The sequence below is a fragment of the Schistocerca cancellata genome, unplaced genomic scaffold (genome assembly GCF_023864275.1).
Source record: "Schistocerca cancellata isolate TAMUIC-IGC-003103 unplaced genomic scaffold, iqSchCanc2.1 HiC_scaffold_823, whole genome shotgun sequence".
Lineage (NCBI taxonomy): Eukaryota > Metazoa > Arthropoda > Insecta > Orthoptera > Acrididae > Schistocerca > Schistocerca cancellata.
This window is the reverse complement of record NW_026046834.1, coordinates 192,990-218,291: the sequence shown is the minus strand read 5'-3', so window position 1 is coordinate 218,291 and position 25,302 is coordinate 192,990. Positions and strand designations below refer to the sequence as shown.

Sequence of the window (25,302 nt, the reverse complement as noted above, 5' to 3'; positions counted from 1 at the left end):
TGTCTGGATGTCATCATTCGTGCTGACAGGTGCATCACAACTCGATAGTTGGCTCTACATTTGTCGGTCAAGATTGGAAGTGCATCTGCAATGATCGAGACTCTTGGATATTCAAAGAGGTGCTCACAGTGGGTTCCATGAATGCTAACAGTGGACCACAAAATTCAAAGAACAGTCATTTAATTTGAATTGTTGGAGCGTTTTGAGACCAATGGAGAAGCCTTTCTGCCACGGATCATTACAGGGGACGAAAGCTGGATGCACCACTTTGTGTCAGAAACAGAAAGACAGCCCATGGAGTGGCATCATCCTCATTCACCACAAAATAAGAAATTCAAGACAACAGCCTCTACAGGAAAAGTCATGGCGACAGTCTTCTGGGATTGTGATGGCGTCATTCTCGTGGATGTGATGCCAAGAGGGTCAACCATGAATTCAGAGGCATATGTGAAGACTGAATAAAGTCAAGAACAGTGTCTGACATGTTCGATTCAACAAGAATCCAGCCAAAATCTTGCTCCAACACAATAATGCATGGCCACACACAAGTCTGAGAACCTGGGAACACATCGCCAAATTGGGTTGGACCTCATTGCCTCATCCGCACTACAGTCCAGACATGGTATCCTCGGACTACCATCTCTTTGGGCCGCTTAAATATTCTTTACAGGGATCGTACTTTGAAGAAGTCATGCAGTGAAAACATGGCTACGCTTATAGGACAAGAGCTTTTACCAGCAGGGGATACGTGCTCTTCCCCAAAGTTGGCGTACGGCCATAGAACGTGATGGAGACAACGTAGAGAAATAGGACATGTATAAGGCATGTTGATGTATATTGTCACCAAATTCTGACTCTTAACAATTAATATGTTCTGAGAAAAGAAAGAAAATGTGGGGCATTACTAATTGAACAACCCTTGTACATTTGGCAAATGTGGTTAAAATATGACGACATAGTTCAGTGACCGAAGGTTATCTCATTGAGATCCAAATAATGAAAATAATTGTAGCCAGGGAGCTTTTCCCAACAGAGCAGGAAAATTCTGCCTTGGCAGAAAATTATGCTCCAAAGATGTAGGTTATATCATAAACTATTTTATGAGACAACGAGAAGAAGCAAGGAATAGTACTGGATGATTGATCCATTAGATTTTGACCCTGCTGCTACAGTAATTACATTTCTTTCACTGATATTTTGCCTTTAAGTCTTCTGGCCAACTTCTGAGTGAGCTGACTTGTTGGCTTACGCTGAAGATGGCTGAAAGGCATTCTGAAGTATTATAGTAAGAAATGAATTCCTATGGCTGCTTACCAAAAATCTTGTGTGTTAGTAAATGTGCAAGGAAAACATGAAGATGCATGCTGGACTATTGAGTTGTAAGCAGCTGTACACCACTTGCTTCATAAGAATCAGAGTTGGTGATTAATAAATGTGAACGCCACAAAGGGATTAAGTCCTAGAGTCTGTTCTGACTGCTGCTCCATGTTAGGAGGAGGAACAATATATAATTGCTGGACATGTGACCACACTGTTGCCAATTCTCCCAGCTGTTATTGCCAGTAGCTGAATCCTGATGATGCCGTTACTTTATCCAAGCAGCTCCTCGTTTGTCTTTATGCTGCTGAGTGGACCCACTGAGTAGGGTAGTGCAGTGGTTAGCACACTGAACACTGGATTTGAATTCGTGAGGATGACAGTACAAATCTGTGTCCGGGCAGTGTGATTTTCCTAAATTGGTTGAGGAAAATGCTGGGATGATTCCTTCAAAATGGCACAGCCGCTCTCCTTCCCCATCCTTCCCTAATCCGAACTTGTGCTCCATGTCTAATGACCTCATTGTCGACGGGACGTTAAACACTCATCTTCTCCTCCTCCTCCTCCTCATCCTCATGAGTGGACCCCATTCCAGATGTCTCTGCCTCTGGAGGGGAAAAAGAGAGAGAGAGAGAGAGAGAGAGAGAGAGAGAGAGAGAGAGAGAGAGAGAGAGAGAGATAGAATTGAAATCTCAGGTGGTACCGGGAATTGAACGCAGGCCCTTAAGCACTGAAGGTGGCAGCCTTAATCATTCGGCTGCGGAGGCAATGTAGAAATTAATGTAATCATTTTTATTATTTATGGAACATGCATGCTTTTTGAGATAGTATGCATTGAAATCAGTGCAAATGTGCCAGTTTTTTTTTCGTTGTGTTGGTTGTCCGCATGATGTGGGAAAAGGAAGCTTCAGGCATTCCATAAGCTCATATGTACTAGCTCTTACACATCATCATCAAATGTGTGACACCTATTTCTTCCTTTGAGGTATCACACCTACACTTGCTACTTGAAGCTTGATCAGGTTAATGTACAGAATGTAGTAGACATTTGAAACAAGAGACCACTAGTTGCTTGCATTGTTAATTAGAATGTGAATGGCCCTGTGTTGTTGCTGTAACAACAGTACACAAATACGCTGCAAACTGTGACATTTCGATCTGATTGCAGGCTTCAAATGATTTTCAAGTATATTACAGTTTGACTCTTTAAGTTATCTATACATACATCAGGCATTAGATGTTCCGTAATTACCATATTCCCTTAATGGGAAGAGTTCTGTATCTATATCATCTACACCTACATATATACTCCACAAACCACCTTAAGGTGCATCACAGAGGGTACCCTGTACCACTTCTAGTTATTTTCTTTTTCTGCTTCACTCGCAAATAGAGCGAGAGCAAAATGACTGTCTGTATGCCTTCATATGAGCCCCAATCATTCTAATCTTATCTTCATGGTCTTTAGGTGACATGTACGTTTGTGGCAATAGAATTGCTCTCCTGTCAGCCTCAAATGCCAGTTTTCTAAATTTTTTCAGTAGCGTTCCTTGAAAAGAATGTCTACTTCTCTCCAAGGATTTCCATTTCAGTTCCTGAAGGATCTCTGTTAACACATGCATGTTGTTCTAACATCCTGGTAACAATTCTAGCAACCCATCTCTGAGTTGCTTTGATGACTTCCTTTAATCTGACCTGCCCTGGACCCCAAACACTCAAAATAGTACTAAAGAATGGGTCATACTAGTGCCGTGTATGCTGTCTTCTTTACAGGTGAACCACACTATCGTAAAATTCTCCCGATAAATCGAAGTCTACCATTTGCCTTCCCTAATGCAGTCCTTACATGTTCATTCCATTTCATACTGCTTTGCAACGTTACACATAGATATTTAATGTACATGACTGTGTCGAGCAGCACGCTACTATTACTGTATTATACTAATCTGCATTAATTTTCATTTTTCTACATTTAGAGCTATCTATCATTCATCACACCAGCTACAAATTTTGTCTAAGTCATCTTGTATCCTGCTATTGTCTCTCAATGACACCACCTTCCCATACACCACAGCATTATCAGCAAACAGCCACAAACTGCTGCTTACCCTGTCCATAGGATCATTTATGTATATAGAAAATAACACTTCCCGGGGCACTTCTGACAATACCCATCTCTGACGAACACTCACCATTGAGGATAACATACTGGGTTCTGTTACTCAAGAAGTCGTTGATCCACTCACATACCTGGGAACGTGTTCCATATGCTTGTACTGTTGGTAACTGTCGGCATTGTGGCACCGTGTCAAATGCTTTCCAGAAATCTAGGAATATGAGGTCTGCCTGTTGCCCTTCATCCATGGTTCACTGGATCTCATGTGAGAAAAGGGCAAGCTGAATTTTGTATGAGTGATGCTTTTTAAAACCGTGCTGATCTGTGAACAGAAACTTTTCCCTATATTCAAACTGAGAATATGTTCAGGGAGTCTTCAGCAAACCAAAGTTAGGGATAATGATCCATAATTTTGCAGGTCTGTTCTTTTACCCTTCTTGTATACAGAAGCTTGGGACTTAGCGCTGGGTGAGAGATTCACGATAAATGGAAGCTAGGTAAGGGGCCATTGCTTTAGGGTACTCTTTGTAACACCAAAATTGGGATCCCCCATCAAGCCCTAGCGACTTATTTGCTTTCAATTCTCATGTGTTTCTATACACGAGTGATGCTGGTTTCTTTGTCCTCCATATGGGACTCTGTATGTTCGTCAAACAATGGTATGGTTGTACGATCCTCGTATGTGAACAATTTCTTAAATGAGAAATTCAAAATTTGGCTTTACTTTTACTATCATCTACCATCACACCAAACTGGCCAACGAGTGACTCGATAGAAGCCTTAGACCCACTTAGCAATTTTACATTGGGCCAGAGTTTTCTTGAGTTCTTGCAGGATCTATTGCTAAGGTGTGATGGTGTAGTTGCTGTCAGCTTCACGCGTAAATCTTTTTATAGGCGCATTAATTTCTTTCAACTTTTGCCTCTTGTCATTTGTGCATTTTCTTGCGAACCGAGAGTGCAACAGCATTTGCTTCCTCAGCATTTTTTGAATTTCATTGTTAAACTGTGGTCAGTCTTTTTCGTCCACTTACTCAGCACATACTTCTTCAGAGTATACTTTTCGATCCGTTTAAACTTCACCCATAATTTCTCTATGTCCATCGTACTGGAACAAAATTATGTCAATTCATTGTCTAAGTAGGATGCTAACAACTGTCTTATCTGCTCTTTCTAGCAAGTCTTCTTTATGGAGCTATTAACTTTAGTAACCCAAGTCTCCATAATGATGTTTTCACTATTCCCTGCCTCTGTACTGTCAATTAGGATAGGCCTGTTTGTAGCTACGAGATCCAAAAATATTTCCATTGCATGTGGGCTCTTGAAAAAGCTGCTCAAGATATGTTTTCAGAAAACATGTTCAAAAGAACTTCACAGGCCTGTCTGTCTGTACCCCCTGTAATCAAACCATAGACTTGGTAGGTTAAAGTCGCCTCCAACTAATATTACATGATATGTGTATATCCTCACTACTGACCGTAGACTTTCTGTTATTGGCTCTAAAACCATCACAGCGGAATCGGGTGGCCGGTAAAAACATCCAACAATAAACTTTATTTCACCTAGACCTGTGTGTAGCAACAAGGTCTAAAATAATTCCATTGTTTGTTGGTTGTTGAAAAAACTGCTCAAGACAGTTTTAAGGAAACACGTCCAAAAGGCTTTACAAGACTGACTGACTGTACTCCCTTGTAATGAATCCATAGACATCCCAGTCTACACTTCGTAGGTTAAAGTTGCCTCCAACTAGTATTAATTGTATGTATTTCCTCACTACTGATCATAGACTTTCTGCCATTGACTCTAAAACCATCACAGTGGAATTGGATGGCCTGTAAAAACATCCAAAAATTAACTTGATTTCACCTAGCCTTGTTATATACGACCACGGAACTTCAATGCCACACTGAGACAATGTTTTAGTCAATTGCAATGAACACACCCCCTCCTGTAGCATCTAATCTATCTTTTTGATATACGAGGGCTATCCACAAAGTACATTTCGTTTTGGAATTAAAAGTAAATAAAGTATTGGAAATTTTTTTATTATATACAGATGAAAGCCACACTTAAATACTACTTTTCTACATAGTTGCCATTTAAATTAAGGCACTTATCGTAGCGATGGACGAGCTTGGAAATTCCTTCGTTGTAAAATTCGGCCGCCTGCGCCTTCAACCACGTGGTTACCTCTTCTTGAAACTGTGTGTTGGCATCAAAACGCTGCATAGCCAACCACTTCTTCATTGCTGGGAATAAGTGGAAGTCGCTCGGTGCCAGGTCAGGACTGTACGGCGGATGAGGAAACAACTCCCACTTAAAAGATTCGAGAACTTCACGAGTGGCATTTGCCGTGTGGGCCCGGGCGTTGTTGTGAATCAGCAAGATCTTTGAGCCCATCTTTCCCCTGCGCTTGTTTTGTATTGGTCTTCTGAGGTTTGCAGAGTTTGGCAATACCTTTGAGAGTTTATTGTATTGCCTCTTTCCAGGAAATCCGCAAAAATCACACCTTTTCTGCCCCAAAAGAGGTAACCACGTGGTTGAAGGCGCAGGCGGCCGAATTTTACGACGCTACGATAAGTGCCTTAATTTAAATGGCAACTATGTAGAAAAGTAGTATTTAAGTGTGGCTTTCATCTGTATATAATAAAAAAAATTCCAGTACTTTATTTATTTTTAATTCCAAAACGTAATGTACTTTGTGGATAGCCCTCATACGTTCCAAGAATCACTAACTATCTCAGACATTCATACTTGGGGTTTCAGTCATCTCTCAGTGCAGAGAATAATTTGAGCGTGACTAGTTTCCTGGAGGGTAGTAAATTTGGAAACTTTGTTACAAATGCTTTGAGAATTCACTAATAAAATTTTGATAGTGGAAGTGTCTTCACTTTGAACACAGTCTGATTTAGCTATCCGAGTTGTCTGGTGAGTGTTAATCAGAGAACCTCGCCTTCTGCCTAGCCTAAAAAACCTCCATGTGCACCTGAGTAGCTGCTTCCTTTGTGAAGACTAAACTATTTGTCTAGGGAAAGTTTGAGCTATTAAGCAGCTCTCAGAAAAATATTGAAGCAGTTTCTTTAGTCTAATGGGCAGATTTTTTGTTTTGGAAAAATTGCATCAGTGCACAAGTTTCTTTCCATTAAGTTACAGTTATTTGAAACTTTACTACCAAATATGAGTTTCACATCAATCAGTCCATTGCAGTGATTCATTTGTAACTTTTAGCATAATCTTATTGCAATAATTTGATTTATTGGGACCAAATATGTATTATTATGCCAATACAAGACTGAAATAATCACTTTGCGTGATAGCTGTATCATGTGAAGAAATTCATCCGTCTGGTGTATAAAATCATAATCAGCAATTTCCCTATGAAGTGAATGTTTGATTTAATTACCATTTGTCATGGTTGTGGGCTGTAGTGTCAACTGGATTAATTGACACTGACATTTCTAATGTGTAGGATATAATATGGAAGGAAAGAAGACACCACATTTGGTGTAACAGGTTAGACTTGCTGTTGGAACTAAAACTAGAGTCAAACTTATCAGATGAATTCGCAGTTGTGAATAATGACCACAATCATCTGTAGAATGGAATGATAACAATGAAAATTTGTGCAGGACCAGGACTCGAACCCAGATTTCCCACTTATTGCGAGCAGTCGCCTTACCATTTGGCTATCCATACACGACTCGCAACCAGACTCAACCTGGATGTGCGAGTGCAGATCGTAGACGTATGGTTGATGACTTGTGGAAGTTTGAGTCTGGCTGTGAGTAATGTATGGATAGCCAAATTGTAAGGTGACCACTCATGATAAGCGGGAAATCCGGGTTCGAGTCCCAGTGCTGCACAAATTTTTATTGTCATAATTCCATTCTACAGCTGATGGTGGTCATTATTCACAATTATGAATTTGTCTGATGTGTTTAGTAACGGCTGTCGTCGTTGCAGTGCATCATCATCGAAATAACACTGGCACTGCAAAATCGTAGAGGCAAAACTGTTCACTATCTGTGCCAATGGATACTAAAAACTAGATATCTATGGTCGATTGGGACTCGCTTCATTTGTGGTGACTGCAATTGTTATTTTCTTAAGAATAGAAATTATGTAGCTTAAGAAGATCAAAATGTTGAAGTAATTTGCGATCTAGCAACTGATTTCTCAAAATTTAAACTTGTTCATAAACTGGACAGAAATGTGTGAAACCTACAGGTAGATGAAATCAGTTAACAAATTTCACGGATGATACCAAGCTGTGAGTGAAGCAACTAATTATAGGTGCTGTCAACAACTGATGTAAACTGAATTTGATTGTTTTCAGATGCTGAATGTTAATAGAAAATCACATCCATGTATGTAATTTTTTTAATTTCCAATATCCAAATTACAGTTAGCCATCTTAACTGCAAAGTGTAACTAATTTCCATTTTTGAAGAATTTATGTTGAAGTGAGGTTATTTACAGTTTGTGTGAAATAAAAATGTTGTACAATATATAATTCTTTTGGGTGATTGTTGCTTCTTGTTTCCAAGAAGAATTTATGTTGAAGTGGAGGTTATTTACAGTTTGTGTGAAATAAATATGTTGTACAATATATAATTCTTTTGGGTGATTGTTGCTTCTTGTTTCCAAGGCATGGACCTTCAAACCTTGGCTTGTCGAAACATGTTCCAAGCATTTTGAAACTTCTGCATGATCCACTTCCATCCGTGAGAGATGCAGCTTTTAATACATCGACTGAAATATATCGACATGTAGGGGAAAAATTTCGACAAGATATCCAACATCGCTGTAGTGCAAAAGATAGAAAGTAAGTTTTTATTCTGTTGACTATGTGTACATTGTTTTCAGTTCCTAAATACAGCTGATTAGACGTTGAATATTCTGTACGTGTGAAGTCCAGGATAATAAATTATATTTCTGAAAAGGTTTAAATTGTGTTGTAGTCAACGAATGTATTATTATTGTGAATCACATCAATTTGAGTTTTTTTGGTGTAGTTAAAAAATACATGCAGAATTGTTGTCTATCTATTAACACTACTACGTGTACTCTCTCTCTATTTTTTTTTTTTTTTTTTTTTTTTTTTTAGGATTGCAACCCTTTTTTCGAAGTTTGACGAAATAAAAAATGAAGGTGGATTGCTTGCCTCGGCCTGTGGAGCAGAAGGTAAGATCATAATACTTAATTTTAAGTATGTCTCACACTTACTTTGTCCAGAATTTAAACTCTTCCGGGGTTGGTGGTGGAGGGGGAGAGAATAGTCTTGTTGTTTTTGGTGCAGTGAATTGGTCTTGTTTTAAGTAGATGTATTAACTCCTAACGCCGACTGCTGTGGCCGAGCGGTTCTAGGCGCTTCAGTGTGGAACTGCGCTGCTGCAACGGTCGCAGGTTCAAATCCTGCCTCTGGCATGGATGTGTGTGATGTCCTTTGGTTAGTTAGGTTTAAGTAGTTCTAAGTCTAGGGGACTGATGACATCAGATGTTAAGTCCCATAGTGCTCAGAGCCATTTGAACCATTTTATTAACTCCTACTTTGCAAATAGCTTGTTGGGTCTCAAGGCATACTGTGTTAATCTATCATGAATTGTTTGAATAGCCTTACATATTTCCAAGATATCAAATGATTTGTCCATACCCTTAATACTCTTATGGGGAAAGATAACTGGTGCTGCAAGGCATAGAGCGGTAATTAAAGTTCTTGGACAGTCTCTTGATTAGTTGTAGCATTCCAAGTTGTGGCATGGGAACTTGAAATAAATACATTTGCCTCTGTGGTGGTCCACACTTTATTTTGTAATTATACAAGAACAGCCCTTGACTGGTTGCAGAATAACGCTAATTGAAAACAGGAATTTGTTGGTAAACCAAAATTCTTGTTCATTAATGTTAAGGGTAGAACCAAGCTGACCACATCCATTGTTGAAGTTCATTGTCAAGCTAACCTTAAACATTGCCAAGCAACACCAAATAGAAGTTGAAGCACAGTACTGGCAGTGCTGCTTAGCATGTGGCTCTTTAATACACCACTCTGTGAGCACCAGTGATTTTGTTGTGCGCTGGAGTTCTTGGTGCTCTTCCAACCTCTTCTGTGCCCATTTTGGTGTCTAGGTGAGGTATTAAAAGTAGTATGGGTACACGCACTGTAGGCAGTTGCACCCCATGTTATAAAACCAGCTCTTAAAAGTGATGTGAGGAACGACAATAAATGGTGTTGTTTAGTGTTAACATGGGTACTATAGTATAAGGATTTGCTAGTCAATGTTGCCTAGGTGTATAATTTATTGGTGAATACATCATGTTGCCAATGTGTATCTGTGCATGATTATGTAACAGCACCATTCCAGTGTATTCTGAGATGGTTGATAGTTTGGAAGAGTCAATGTGGAGAGTAGTGTGAACAGTGTAATACTTAGCACAATCCCCTGTCCTGTCATCTCTGGGTGTTGTGGCACACACACACACACACACACACACACACACACACACACACACACACACAATCATTCACTCACTATGAATGGGGGGGGGGGGGGGGCATTATCTCATTTCCTACTCCAACACCTAAGGGACTAACCAGCTTTGTGCAGGCTCATGATGTGACCCTTCTCAATCACATCCAGGTGCTCAGACTACATACTGACATTTCTCCAAGGCATTATTGCACTTTCCAAATTACTATCTTAGCAGAAGCAGGGACTGCAGAGATTCACATTAATATTTTGCTTGGAGCACACCTGCTCTGGAGGAGGCTGGTGGTAAGAGGGATGAAAGTCCAGCATTTTGACACCGAATGTTGAACTACCTCAATCTTCTCAAGCACCCTGGACAAAGGTAGCTGGACAGCTGATTGTAAGCAAATTTTTCAAAAATCATAGTTCTGTAATAGTGAATGCTATATTTTTGTACAAAGTGTCAGGTGAAACGTTCAGAAATGGTCTCGTTACTCCTGGGGATATTATTGTAATATTTTATAGATAGCAGACTTAAGACTCATTTTACTATTAAGACTTTATTCAGAAAGAAAACTTGTACCAACTGCATTAAATTTTTCTCAGTGTGAAATGTTTTGAAACATTGGTACATACACAGAAAAAAACATTTCTTTTCGATACACTCCTCCGCCTGGCTCTTAATGAGGCTGACACATATTTTACAGAAGTGTCAGATGCAATTTGTTCCTGCTATGTGGTATTTTCTTGGCAAAAATCTGCCAGTGACTTAGTGCCTGTTTTCTTGTTCTCTTATATGCTCTGAATGATACCCAACAAATAACTGAAAGGAGAATTCTTCCACCATTTGGATTGATTGCTCTTTAAAGGATAGAAAACAATCATTAGATGTGATTGGATCCACTGTGTGAATTTTATGAATTTTATGTTCAAAACATTGTCTGCTTCTTTATGTCACTAAGTATCCTTGTGAGCACACATTTACTTCTGTTGTTGAAGCAAGGTGGCATTTTGAGAATATCAGAACATCACTTGTGTCCTTTCATTCCAGGCAGAGGAGATACTCCCTTCTCTCAGAAATGGTCCTTTTTAGAGTCTGAGCTTGACAACTGTAAATTGTGGAAGATCTTTCCTGTTAGTCATGCAAGTGCCTACTGATTTTATCGTATATGCACATAGATAATCAAATACAGCAGGTGAAATATAATAGCAGTACATTTATGTGACTTAGTGTCTGTCATGGTACTACTCTAATAATGTATTAAAAAGTGCCATACAGCTGGCTCCTCTGCCCTTTTCCCTGCGGATGCCTCCATTGTAAGTACATACCCAGTCAAAAGATCACAAGCACTAAGCATTTTTATGCTGTACTTCTCTGTTGTGTGCTAGTCATTTACACTGAAAAATCAGTTTGTCATTTCAAACCACACATACTTTCATTAACTGTCAAATATCCATAGGGAGTAAATGAAGAGGATGACATAAGAATTCAAATGACAAAAAAATGAGCAAATTTTAAAATGATTATGAGAAATAATTTGTCATTGTTATTGAGCAGCAAGATCAGCAAAATTGCTTTGAACTAACATAGCTTATCATCATTGCAGGAAAGGGATTATGCAGTGCAGATGTTTTGACCAGTAGTTACTTATTGTTGGCTTTTTCACAAGGTACATGTGAATTAGTTACCACGAAAAATGAGTAAATAATCTCAATTTTTTGTCATCCACTTTACCCCATACACTGTTCACTCTCAACTTGCGTTATCTTCCTTGACTATTATTGGCCCACTGTATTGATTAGTCTGTTGCTTTTAATTTTTATTCTCAGGCATAGACAATGAGAAACAATCCATTGGTGTGTAAGTCAGGTGAAAACACACGCCCACACTGGTCTTGTCTTTCACATGTTGTTTTGGGTGTTTTAAGCAGTAACCCCAGTGAAGGTGATGGGTCAAAATACTGTGCTTCTTCATTTACCTTTCATACAAACAATTTGTAGCATATTCCACATCTATAATAAAACTAAAAATTTTCTTTTAGGCTATACGATGTTGCAGACACTACTTTTTTAAAAGTAGTTGCTGACAAAGGGAATGAAATGGAATGGAATGTGAGCTATCAGTTTCTATGCTCAGCTTGACACAGACTGGCACCAACTGTCTGACCAGCTGTTGTTGCCTGAGACCTGCTCGTGTGCTATCCACAATTGCATTACAGTAATTTGTTTTGTTTTACCTGAATATTCATTCTTTCTCAAATTCCTATGGCTGTAGTATCCAACCTAGTTGTTACACTTATTTCAATAACATTCTCTGTAGCTTGTCTGTAGTGTATCACTATGGTGATCATATTGTCGGAGAAGAAGCTGAGAAGCCCCGTGGTGTAGTGGTTATGATACTAAACTGTTGCACGGAGGGTCGTGAGTTCAAAAATCACCTGCACTGTACAATTTTAATTTCTATATGCGGTTCGAGTATATTCTAGAAGTATCTTCAAATGTCAAGAATCGTTGTACTGGATTGTTCTGTAGCTGTGTATATACTCTATGTGTTCTGGCCGAAGGCAGTTCGCTCCGCACTCTTGTATGTGCAAGTGCTGAATATACCTTCGTTAAGTGAAGTTAGTCTTCGTCATTCATCTAATTACACCTTCTTCTACATGACATTATTCTGGTGGAGACTCTGGGTATTGGAACTTGTCATAGTGCACATCATCGACAACACAGTGGCTCCCATCAGGTCACGACAGAGCCACCGTTTGTGGCGAGAAACCTGAGTTGGAGCCATATTCAACAGACCGCAATGTATTGGAGACAGAAGAAGAAGACGTTATGATGACAGCAACTGTGTGCCACCACATGAGACATCCTTCCGGGTTCTCTGGTGATGATGGCCAAGATCCAAACAAGTGGCTGAAGGTTTATGAGCATATAGTCATATTTAACAAATGGGATGACACCGTGTGTTTGGCTAAGGTATTTTTCTACTTGGAGGGCACTGCCAAGCAATGGCATGAAAACAACGAGGAGTAGTTCACAAGCTGGGAAGTATTCCAGGTGGAACTGCGCAATTATTTCGGCAATACTCAATGACAGAAGTGGAAGGCTGAAGATAAATTAAAGTGCAGGTCACAGCGTTCAGGAGAAACTACAGCATCCTGCATTCAAGACGTCTTGGAGCTGTGTAAAATGGTGGATCCTAGAATAAAGGAGGAAGATAAGGTTGCACATTTCATAAAGGGTGTTGCTGAGGACATGTATCAAGCTGTAATCCTGAAGGAGATTTCGACAGCAGACGACTTCATAAAATGGTCCCAGTATATCAAGACAATGCATCCAAAAAGAATTACACACAAAAAGTTTGAACGGCTTCCAAATGTCGTATCAATGTCTGTGATGGAGGAAGCAACTGATTTCACAAGTGTTCTTCGCCAGATAGTGAGAGAGGAAGTTCAGAAGGCACTTGCATTGCATGGCGAGCAAAAAACAGAGACGCTTCAAGAGGTCATAAGGGAGGAAGTGGAACAGACATTGAACCCAATTTCTTGTCCTTTATTTCCCTTTAAAACGATGAAAAAGTCTAGATCCAGGTGGAGTTACATTCCTACAATTCCACATGAGAAACCTGTTTGGGCACCAAGGAAGACTGACATCCAGAGGATCCAGGATAACCAACCAGTATGTTTCCACTGTGGATGTCCGGGACATGTGGTGCACTATTGTCGAGAAAGGCGGCATCACCACTATATAGATAGAAGGTATAATTAAATCTTATGAATACAGTAGATGGCACATTTATCAGGAGAGAAGATAAATTTTCAAGGAGATAACATAAATAGTCCTTTGCAGCAAAAATGTTTTTATAAACATGTGCTGTATATTTAATGGTTCCTGAGGTAAATGCTTGAAAATTTTTATCATCATCATCAAACAATTTTCTTATGTTTATTACTATTTCATATCAGATACTTTCTGTTTATCAGTGAGATGCTTTGTGCGAGATAAAGTGTTAGGTTGCATCATTATAACTACTACCCTCATAAAGGTGCATAGTGAAGCAGCGAGACGAGTTTTGTGACATGTACTGAGAGTAGAAAAGTACACTGAAGGTGATAGTTGCTTTTTGTTCTTTTATTGTGAATTATTTAAAGTTGATTGTAAACTTTAAGCATACACACATTTGACAGGCTGTTTCCAAGACTGACAGTTTAAAATATAAATAATAAAAAGTTTGTAAACTTTAAATGTTAAAACAGTGCTCTTGAGTAAATTACTCAACAGAAATGTATTGGGTGGTTAAGTGAGCAATTGTTTCTCGTTGTTCATTCAATCAAAATATCTAGTGAGAAGAATTCAAAATTTAACAAATGTCTGCATGAACGTCTGTGCTTCAAATGGCCATTCTACCATAATATTGGCCTTTCCTTCTGAAACACTGAGCGGATGTGTTTGTTGTTCTGCATTATGGACACTGTTTAATATGAAGTAGGAGATAAACTTCACTTGATTAACCACTACATCAGAATAATTCAGATATGAGACAGATTTGCTGAAAGGGTTGCTCTAAAATAGGCACCCAATAGGGTGAATTGGCCTATGTACAGGAAAATGACTTTTTGAACAATGTGCATGACTGGATGTGTCACGTTATGTGTGTTCAGCTACACTGCAGAGGCTTTCACACTTTGACTCAGCTTTACTGCGTGAATTGCTAAAGAATTGTTGTCAGTGGTCATATTAAGAAGTCCATATGATGAATTATCGCATGATGTGGATAATAATTAAGGTATTTTCTCAGTTGCTTCCAATGTGAGTCCAGATGATAGGACTCCTTGCATGATAACCTCATGCTATTGGAGATTCCTCTATTCCAGGTATGCATCATCTGATAGTTGTCTTTTGCAGTCTTTAGAACGAAGATGTAAGACCATGACATTCTTGAATAGCTCCATAAATGGATTTTCTAAGCCAATCATTGAAACAGTTGGTAGGATGTCGAAAGAAGTGGATGGAGAACACTGATTTTTATATTTTCAACAGATTAATGTGTCTATAAATGTGACTAGGCTGAGACACAGAAAGAACAACAAACATAGCATGCTTTTGTTGTCTATATCATTTGCCAGATTTCACCTTGACTGTGGTTTTGGTGAGTCACCACTTTTAAGTTAGGTAACACTTTTTTTCTGGTTTAATATTTGTAGAAGTTCTTTGTATTCCACAGTCATTGTCATTGTTGACCATTACCAACCAGCATACTTGCCTAGCTGTTCATAGGCATCAAAACCATTATGGATCTGAGCAAATATCAGTCATGCCAAACTATATGTGGCAGAAAGTAGTGTTGCACCCAAGAGTGGATCAGATCAGTTCCGTATCTACTAAAGATGACCATATCCTTTATATTTGGACAGACTAAAGGAAGTTACTTTTAAAGCCAGATTATTAACCCTTTCAGACCTGGTGGTCACAATTGTGTACATAAAGTTTGTTCACTAATATTTCGCTGACAAGAAATGTCAGGTGCATCAAAACTCACTGTGCACATTTATGTTGGTTTATTTTAGCCATGCTCCAGCAGCTGCTGCTCTCTTGTGAGCAGTCAGTGAAGTACATAGTAAAATATACTCTCTGGTGTTGTCTCTCTGTGTCAAGCCATTACTCGTTGACTTTATTACTGTAATAGTCACATTGTGGATTTTGTTAATGAATTTTTTGTGTGGTTTCCTTCTTTTGGAAACATTAGACTTTCTTTCAGTGGAATTTTCAGCAGTTTCATTCAGTTCATATTTGTGTTATGTATCAGGTAAATTTACTGTACACATTTGTGCACAACAGGTCCTTAATGGTGTAAAATAGGAAACGTAACCTAAAATTTGCCTCAGATGTATTTGCATGGCGATGGTAGCTATGTGTGGTAATTTTTTTCAGTAATTTCAGTACCAGCAGCAAGGAGGAGAATAACTGACCACTACACATGATTTTATTTTATATTTCTGGCTTTTAATTTACAAATATGGATAAGGAATATCTTTCTGTGGAGAAAGATTGGGACTTGATTAGTGACATAATTGAAAATGGTGAAGTTTCTGACATTAGTTTGAGTGGAGATGAGGATGACAGTGTACCACTTATTGAAAGGCAAGCTCCACAAATAGTGAAACGTGTTGGAGCAGATAAAGTGGGCGTGAATTATGTGTGTAGAAACACCATACCTGAAGATGAAGGTGACAGAGACGTGGTGGATGATGAAATGAACTTTTTATGCAATGAAAACAACCCAGAATTGAATAACCTGTGTGACAACATAATGATGACACCTAAAGAATCCATAAAATGGAAACACAAGCCTCTAAGTACCATGGCAGAAACATACAAAGCTCCAAATTTTGAAGAATCTGTCTTGTGTTCTCCAATACAATACTTCAAAAGATATATACCTGATGATTTGTTCACTAGCATGACAGCACATACTAATATTTATGCATTACATCAAGGCAAATCCTCATTCAAGCAGACAACAACTCAAGAACTAGAGGTGCTATTTGGTTTGCATATACTGACTGGTGCTTTGAAATTTCCCAGGTTACGAATGTATTCGGATATAAGCCTGAAGGTAAATGTGTTTTGGGAAAACATGTCACAAGACAGATTTTTAGAATTACAAACAACTTTACACTTGGTGAACAATCTGGAGAAGCCGCCTGAAAATAAAGATAAATTTTACAAAGTCAGGCCAGTTTACACAGCCATTCGAAAACGCAGCAGTGAACTTCCTATAGAAGAGAATGTTTGTGTGTACAAAGGAATTATTCCTTTCACTGGGAAGTTTTCTGCAAAGCAGTATGTCAAGGAGAAACCAAGTCCATGGGGAATCAAAGTCTTCATGTTGTGTGGAAAGAGTGGAATAGTGCATGATTTCCTTTTGTATCAAGGTACTACAACTGAACTAAATACCACATGCTGTAAAAAATTTTGATTAGGTCCTGCTGTTGTTTTAGGATTTTCTGTTCCACTCTCAAAAGGTAAAGGTCATAAATTATACTTTGACAACTTCTTTTCATCTTATCATCTGTTTCAAGTTCTGAAATCTCAAGGCATCAATGCAGCAGGTACTGTCCATCAAAACAGATTTGGAAAGCACTTGCCTTTCTCAGATGATAAAACAATAATGAAACAAACCAGAGGTTACTGTGAATAAATCACTAGCGCTGATGACATTACCATGTGTAAGTGGTTAGACAATAGGCCAGTTGTATTGTGTTCAAGCTTTGTTGGTAAAGGCTCAGTGGATGAAGTCGAGCGTTGGGACAAAAAGCACCATAAATATGTGAAAGCAGAAAGACCTGAAATAGTGAGAAGATATAATCATGCAATGGGTGATGTGGATCTATTTGATCAATTGATAAGCTACTACAGAGTTTTCATCAGATCTAGAAAATGGCCTTTGTGTATGATTTTTCACGCTGTTGACTTTGCCATCGTGCAAAGTTGGTTGGAATACAGACGAGATGCATACAACCTGTCTATCGCAAAGAAGCAGCAAATGGACCTTCTTTTCTTTCATATCAGAGTAGCAGATGGATTGATACTGTGCCAAAAGAATGTGACTGGAACGAAGAGGGGGCGTCTGTATTATGAAGGACTGGCTTCAGACATGAGAGTCATACCAAGAAAAAGAGGAGAATTACGGCCAGCTACAGAGATGCATTTTGATTCCATTGACCATTTGCCTTTGCATGATGTAGGAGGTCCAAGTCGGTGCAAATTTCCAAAATGTACAGGGCGTTGAAGAATTCAGTACATTTGTGTCTCCAAAAGGACAGAAATTGTTTTTTGCAGTTTCATACTAAACCTTAAAATCAGGTGTTGACCATTGTTGTTTAAACAAGAATGTAATATGTAATTATTTTTATTGTTTCCTCTGTTTTAATGTGAAATAAAGAGTGGCATAATTGATCCGTACTGTTAACCTCCTTAATGTATGACATGAAGCTCGAGACCTGATGAACACATTTGTGTACATTAAATATTTAGAAAAGTAGAGATCATACGAAATTTTTTCTTAGAAAAATATTGTCAGGAGACTCACCGGAATGTAAAAATGGTGTCAGACCTTTTTTTACAAGTAAATAAAAAATCAGGTCTGAAAGGGTTGAAGTTCTTATGCACAGTTGCTTTTCTTCACTTGTATACATTTACTGATCAAAGCAAGGGCCTCTGCCAGGTGCTTTTGTGTCCTTGAAGTGTGATTTCCTAATGAATATTCTGTCTACAGTGCCGAAAATCTCCATGAATTGGGAGGTGGTATATTTATAGCACCAGACAAGAATCGTAAGTTAATTGAGCTAGGAATTGAGTCAGCATGTGAAGCAGGATACAAGTTGTAGTTTCCATTTGGACTCATTGGCAGAACTAAGAACTTCAAATAGAACTTCAGTTCACTGGCACATATGTACAGAGTGTAAACTTTTAGATGGCAGACCTCTCTCTAGTCCTGAATCGGTAGAAGTCGGTAAACGTCGGGAGGCTTCGGTAGGCACGCAGCTTCGACTGCTGCCAACATTACGTAGCTGACTGTGTTGTACAAGGTAGCCATTGTCGTCTGCTTCATTATTGCTTTGTGCTGTACTGTTCTGCATGTTTTTATTGTGCAGTTGTGCTAAACATTATCAAAATGAGTGAAGAGGCAGTTGCTGGCCCATCTTGGGAGTCGCCAACAACCCCTACCGGTAGGCCTACAGTTAGAAGTAAACCAGTATTACGTAGCGATGCTCGCAAAATTATATTGCGTTTGATTGAATGCTGCGAAAGGGAGCAGAAAAAATTGCTTCACCCCATTTACAAATCTTCAGTGAGAGCTGCTACATACACAGGACAAAGCATGCGTAGCATTGGAAGATTCAAACAGTTTTCCAAGAATCCTCCTGGCGTATCACCACAAATGCCTGGCAAGAAAAGGTGAGTTTCCATTTCAGATCTTTTGTTCACGATCACTTTGAAGGAGCTCCCTAATTCGTCCGAATTACCTTATATTTCATTTTTCCTTGCTACTGTATTTCTTTGTATGGAAACACCACTGGTTACTGTATTATTTCGAAACACATTCATATTACAGTACATTTCCAAAATTCAAAAAAATACCTGCAGTGCAGAAGGCATTTTCTTATAAATCTTTCTCTCTCTTTTAACTTAGGAAAAGAAGTAATCGAAGTAATGATCGATGATTTCAACCAGCGTGTCATTCATGACACGATAGCAGAATTTTATTCAGTGCGGAAGATTGTGCCGAGCCTGTGGACACTGCTTCCAGTTTTGCACGACAAAATAGGCTGGAAGTGGAGCATTGTCTCGCTGAGAAAAGTACTTTTGTCTATGGGATTCATATGGCGTAAGGTGGAAAATAAGAGGAATGTGTTGTTAGAACGTCCAGACATTGTGCACCGGCGATCTTGTTTCATTGTTGACATGAAGAACTTCAGGGAAGCAGGCAGAAAATATTTTATCTTGATGAATCGTGGATCGATAATAATATAACGTTTAATAAATGTTGGCAGAGGAAGGGTGACTTACGTGAAGAGTGTGTCGTTGGTGTCACTACATGGGGGAGCGCATAGTAGACAAACATACACACATTATATATTTTAATGTACATGACGATTTCAGTTTCGTTTACAAACAACATTTAAAGTGAGTTTTACTTCCAAGCCTTTCATCTGCTTTTGTGTAGGCATGACGCGCAATTTGTAGTGCCAGCACTGCAACTGTTAGACGCACCTTGTCCCCTCCCTAACGGCTCCTCTCCCCTCGCCAGTCAATGCTTGTCTCCTTCTCTCCCCGCACTCCCCTCGCAACTCTGCCATCTTACAGTTAACACACCGTACCCAAGGTGTGCCATAATAATTGAAGAAAATTTTAGCCACTCCATAAAAGTTTTAGGGAGATTTATAAACCTGTAATACAAAGTTCTCAGGTCTGCAGCTTGATGATATCTCAAAAAAAGTGTGCTGTTTACAAGAACACCACTTGCATCATCTTCTTGTATGGAGATGGCACTGTTTTGTCTCTGTGTACTTTGTGCTTGGGTGCTCTCCGTTCCCTCCTAGTACTGTTGCAAGGGTATACGTGGAAGACTGATGTCATTTCCAGCATGCTCAGTTACAGATCCTACCCTCTTTTTCATCTCAGCTGCACCAAGGCACTGGTAGCAGATACGCCAATCCCTAGTACCAACTATGTAAGGATGACACAGAAGTCACCTTGACTGCCAAAAGATGATGGAAGTGACAGGCACTGAAATGAGCTTCCACCTAACTGGAGTTGAGAACTTCTCACCAGAAAAGACAATGAGATAAAAAAAAAATCATAAGTGACAGGTGAAGTAAAATAACATACAATGTTTTACAACATCTTTCTTAAAAAATTATCTGGAACAGATGGTTTGAACCTCTATCTGCAGTGAAAATACACTGCCTGACAAAAAAAGGTGAAGCACCTAGAAGGAGAGAAGGAAAAGATACAAGACTTCCCAGGTTGGGAGATTATGTGATCTTATTGTGGCAATTACAGATTACAAATTGGACTCGAATTTACAAAGAATTTGGCAGTAAGAGCCCACATATCAGCATGGCGTTGCACCTAGTGTGGTCTCAATGCATGCACTGATTTGGTAGTAACAAGCATCTGTGGTATAGAGAAACACTGGAAGAGTTGAAAACAAAAGGAAGACATCAAAGTAGTTCAGGGATGGACTGCTGTGTTACGCATAGGTTCGAACAACATGCTAGTGTTAAGTAGATGCTTTGGGAACTCAAATGAGAAATCCCCCTGCGGGTCCGGTGGTTAGAATAGGCCAGAGGTATTCCTGCCTGTCGTAAGAGGTAACTAAAAGGAGTCTCACGTTTCGGTCTTTATGTGATGCTACCCAATAGGGTTTGACCTCCATCTTCTAAATTTTCCCAAAGAGTGAGCCCATTGGGGGAAGGGCGCCTTACATGGTGCATCGTGTCCACCTTGCATTGAGATCTTTAGCCCACTTTCTCATTGTCACATTGCAGTCCCCCTCGTTCTCCATCTCCGGGGCGAGGACACCTTCCTGGGTGCATTTTCCACCATGCACTATGCACTGTCGCTTTCTGCGCTGACAATGACCATGGACTTCCTTGCACCTCATATCCAGAACGGTAGCTAGTCCGTTGTGGTGGGGCCGCCATGTACCCTGTTGGTTGTAGCCCCCTGACCACACAGGGATCGCTCTGCTGATGCCTGCGCCCTTAAATCACCACGTATGTCAAAGGATAGATGCCCATCTCCCTGGGGCATTGGGACACCCGGCAAAGGCCATCCTGCCAGGTGGTTTTCGCTGCAGCTGGGTGGAACCTGTGGGGAGGGCCCCTTGTCAGAGTGGGTGGCATCAGGGCGGATGACACGCGATGAAACGTAGTACATCATCTTTTGCTGGTGGTCAAACACCAGCAGTCTCTAAGGGTTCACAGGCTCAATTCAATGCACAGAAGTACGACCCAAAATCATTCCCCTCCCAGGCCACACCATGGGAGGAATGCCAGGCTAAGGATGGTAGCGAATCTTATTCTCTCTGGTACCTAGTATGTACGTGAGCTGATGTGGAATCCTGTGTGTCCATGAACCCTCAGTTCTTTGTAGAGCATTTAGAGGACAAGTTTGGGGAGGTGGAGGGCTTGTCCAAAATGTGGTCTGGGTCAGTCTTGATAAAAACAGCATCCTCTGCCAAGTTACGGGGATTACTCGCTTGTGACAAACTGGGGAATGTTTCTGTTACTGTCATACCCCATAAGAGCTTAAATATGGTCCAGGGATCTTCTTTTATGGTCCGATGATGAGCTGTGTGCCAACTTAGAGCGACGAGGTGTCCATTTCGTCCGGCACGTCCACCGGGTCCAAGGGATAATCAGGTTACCACCGGTGTCTTCATCTTGGCTTTCGAGGGTGACACATTACCTGAGAAGGTGAAGGTGATGGTCTACCATTGTGATGTCAAGCCATATATCCCTCCCCCGATGCAGTGCTATAAGTGCTGGACATTTGGCCATAGGTCTTCCCACTGTACTTCACCAGCCTTATATGTCGAGATTGTGGTCGTTCATCCCATCCCGATATTCGATGTGCCCCATCTTTCATCTGTGTCAACTACGGAGAGCACCATTCCCCTTGCTCGCCGGGCTGTAGGATCCTAGAGAAGGAAAGGAAAATAATGGAATACAAGACCCTGGACTGACTGACCTACACTAAGGCTAAAAGGAAATTTGAAAGGCTCCATTCCGTGTGTGTAACAACATTTTACGCCGCTCCTATAACTACTGTTAAAGCCCCATCTGTTGCATCAATTCCAGTCAGCTCTCAGAGCCATAAGACTACATCTGCCCCCTTGATGGTGGGGGGCATTTCCCTCGCGGTTGCTCCCACACCACCTACTTCGGGAGCAGCACATCCCCCCCCACCCACCCGCCCAACCGTTGGGGACATCAGTCCCCACTTCTGAGCCAGAGAAGCATAAGTCTTCTTCGGCTCCTCTCTCTAGGAAGGGCTCCCTTGGGTCACTACCTTCCCAGGTTCCTACCAGTGGCAAAGTGGACACCTGCTAGTGGCTGAAGCAGCCACAGGTAGCTGGTCATAGGGCTTCATGGTCCTCCTCAGTCCCGGAGACTGAATCAAAGAATCCCTACAAGTTCTGCGTCTGAGGATGAGGTGGAGATTCTGGCATCTGCTGAGGACTTAGATCTCGCCGGACCTTCAGACACAATGGATATAGACTACTCAGGCAAAACGTCGGTGGCAGAAGGTGACTCTGAGGCATAAACTGCCTCATTGAATGTTCCACGTCTCATGATAACGTCGTCCTCCAGTGGAATTGTGGCGAATTTTTCCACTGCCTGGCTGAGCTACGGCAGCTGTTAAGCTTTACACCTGCTTTGTGCATTGCCCTCCAGGAAACCTGGTTCCCAGAAATGCGGACACCTGCCCTCCATGGCTATAAGGGATATTACAGGAACCGTAGTGACTATAATCGAGTGTCAGATGGAGTTTGCGTTTATGTCCTAAACTTGGTAGTGAAACGGTGCCCCTTCTAACCCCTCTTGAAGTTGTCGCTGTTAGGATAAGGACAATGTGGGGAATAACTGTCTGCAATGTATATCTTCCTCCAGATGGTGCAGTACCCCAGAACACATTGGCTGCATTGATTGCTCAACTCCCTAAACCTTCCTACTTTTGGGTGATTTTAACTCTCATAACCCCTTGTTGGGTGGCGCCATGCTTACTGGCTGAGGCAGAGATGTCGAAACTTTACTGTCTCAGTTCGACTTCTGCCTCTTAAACACTGGGGCCGCCACACACTTAAGTGTGGCTCATGGCAGTTATTCGGCCATTGATTTATCAATTTGAAGCCCAGGACTTCTCCCATTTGTCCACTGGAGAGCACATGACAACCTGTGTGGTAGTGACCGCTTCCTGTCACTGCCCCGGTGTCAGGCCCACGGACGCATGCCCAGATGGGCATTAAACAAGGCGGACTGGGAAACTTTCGCATCTGCTGCCACTGTTGAATCTCCCCAATGTGGTAACGTTGATGTGATGGTTGAGCAGGTGACTACAACAATTGTTTCTGCGGCGGAAAGCGTGATACCTCGCTCTTTAGGGTGCCCCCGGGAAAGGCAGTCCCTTCGTGGTCACCAAAAGTCGCTGAAGCTATTCAGGAGCGTTGGCGAGCTCTACAGTGGGTCACCCTTCCCAGGAGCATCTCATAGCCTTTAAACAGCTCCATGCCCGCGTTTGCCAACCTGTCGGATGACAGAAGCACGAGTATTGGGAGAGATACGTCTCGACCATTGGGTGCCATATGTCACCTTCCCAAGTCTGGGCAAAGATAAAACGTGTTTCCGGGTATCACACCCCCAGCAGGTGTTCCCGGTGTTAACATAAATGACATGTTCTCTACTGACGCAAACGTGATTGCTGAGCACTTTGCTGAGCACCATGCTTGAGCCTCTGCATTGGAGAATTACCCCCCAGACTTTCGCACTCTTAAGCAGCGGCTGGAAGGGAAAGTCCTCTCTTTCACTACATGCCACAGTGAATCTTATAACGCCCCATTTACAGAGTGGGAGCTCGTCAGTGCCCTTGCACATTGCCCCAACACAGCTCCTGGGCCAGATCGGATCCACAGTCAGATGATTTAACATCTCTCATCTGACTACAAGCGACATCTCCTCATCATCTTCAACCGGATCTGGTGCGATGGCATCTTTTCATTGCAATGGCGGGAGAGCACCATCATTCCAGTGCTCAAACCCAGTAAAAATCCGCTTGATGTGGATAGCTATTAGCCCAACAGTCTCACCAATGTTCTTTCCATGCTGCTGGAACGTATGGTGTGTCGGCGGTTAGTCACGTGGCCTACTGGCTCCATGTCAGAGCGGCTTCCGCCAGGGTCTTTCTACCACTGATAATCTTGTGTCCCTCGAGTCTGCCATCTGAACAGGCTTTTCCAGATGCCAACACCGGAGTGCCGTCTCTTTTGATTTACGAAATGTGTAAGACACCACCTGGCAACATCATATCCTTGCCAGATTATAGGAGTGGGGTCTCCAAGGCCCGCTCCCGATTTTTATCCAAAATTTACTGTCGCTCCGTACTTTCCGTGTCCAACTTGGTGCCTCTCATAGTTCCCCCCATATCCAGGAGAATGGAGTCCCGCAGGGCTCTGTATTGAGTGTGTGTCTATTTTTAGTGGCCATTAACGGTCTAGCAGCAGCTGTAGGGCCATCTGTCTCACATTCTCTGTATGCAGACGACTTCTGCATTTCGTACTGCTCCACCAGTACAGGTGTTGCTGAGTGGTACTTACAGGGAGGCATCCACAGGGCGCAGTCCTGGGATCTAGCCCATGGCTTCCAGTTTTCAGTCATGAAGACGTGTGTCATGCATTTCTGTCAGCATCGTACCATTCATCCAGAACCAAAACTTTCCCTTAATGACGATCCACTAACAGTCATCGAGAGTATCGATTCTTAGGTCTGGTTTTTGACACTCGTTTGACTTGGTTTCCTCATTTTCGTCAGCTTAAATGGAAGTGTTGGCAGCCAGCAGGCCCTACGCTGCCTGAGCAACACCTACTGGGGTGCAGATCGCTCCATGCTGCTGCAGTTCTACAGAGTCCATGTTCAATCCCGCCTTGACTATGGGAGTGTGATTTATGGTTCGGTGACGCCATCAGAATTGCGGTTGCTCGACCCTTTACACCATTGCGGAGTTTTCCTAGTGACAGGAGCTTTTAGGGCGAGTCTGGTGATCAGCGTACTGGTGGAAGCTGGAGTCCCTCCATTGAAGATTCGATTTGCACAACTGCTCACCAGTTACGTTGCAC

General features: G+C 41.2%; 1 protein-coding gene across 1 annotated transcript in view; it reads left to right on the top strand.

Annotated features, from left to right (window-relative positions):
• The window catches only part of LOC126143531 (CLIP-associating protein 1-A-like), a gene marked incomplete at its 3' end in the record, with an annotated part of 235,094 nt that overhangs the window by 21,850 nt on the left and 187,942 nt on the right, over positions 1-25,302 (top strand). Inside the window, 2 exon segments of the mRNA XM_049915437.1 lie at positions 8,081-8,257; positions 8,540-8,616. Coding sequence (XP_049771394.1) covers positions 8,081-8,257; positions 8,540-8,616 — 254 coding nt within the window.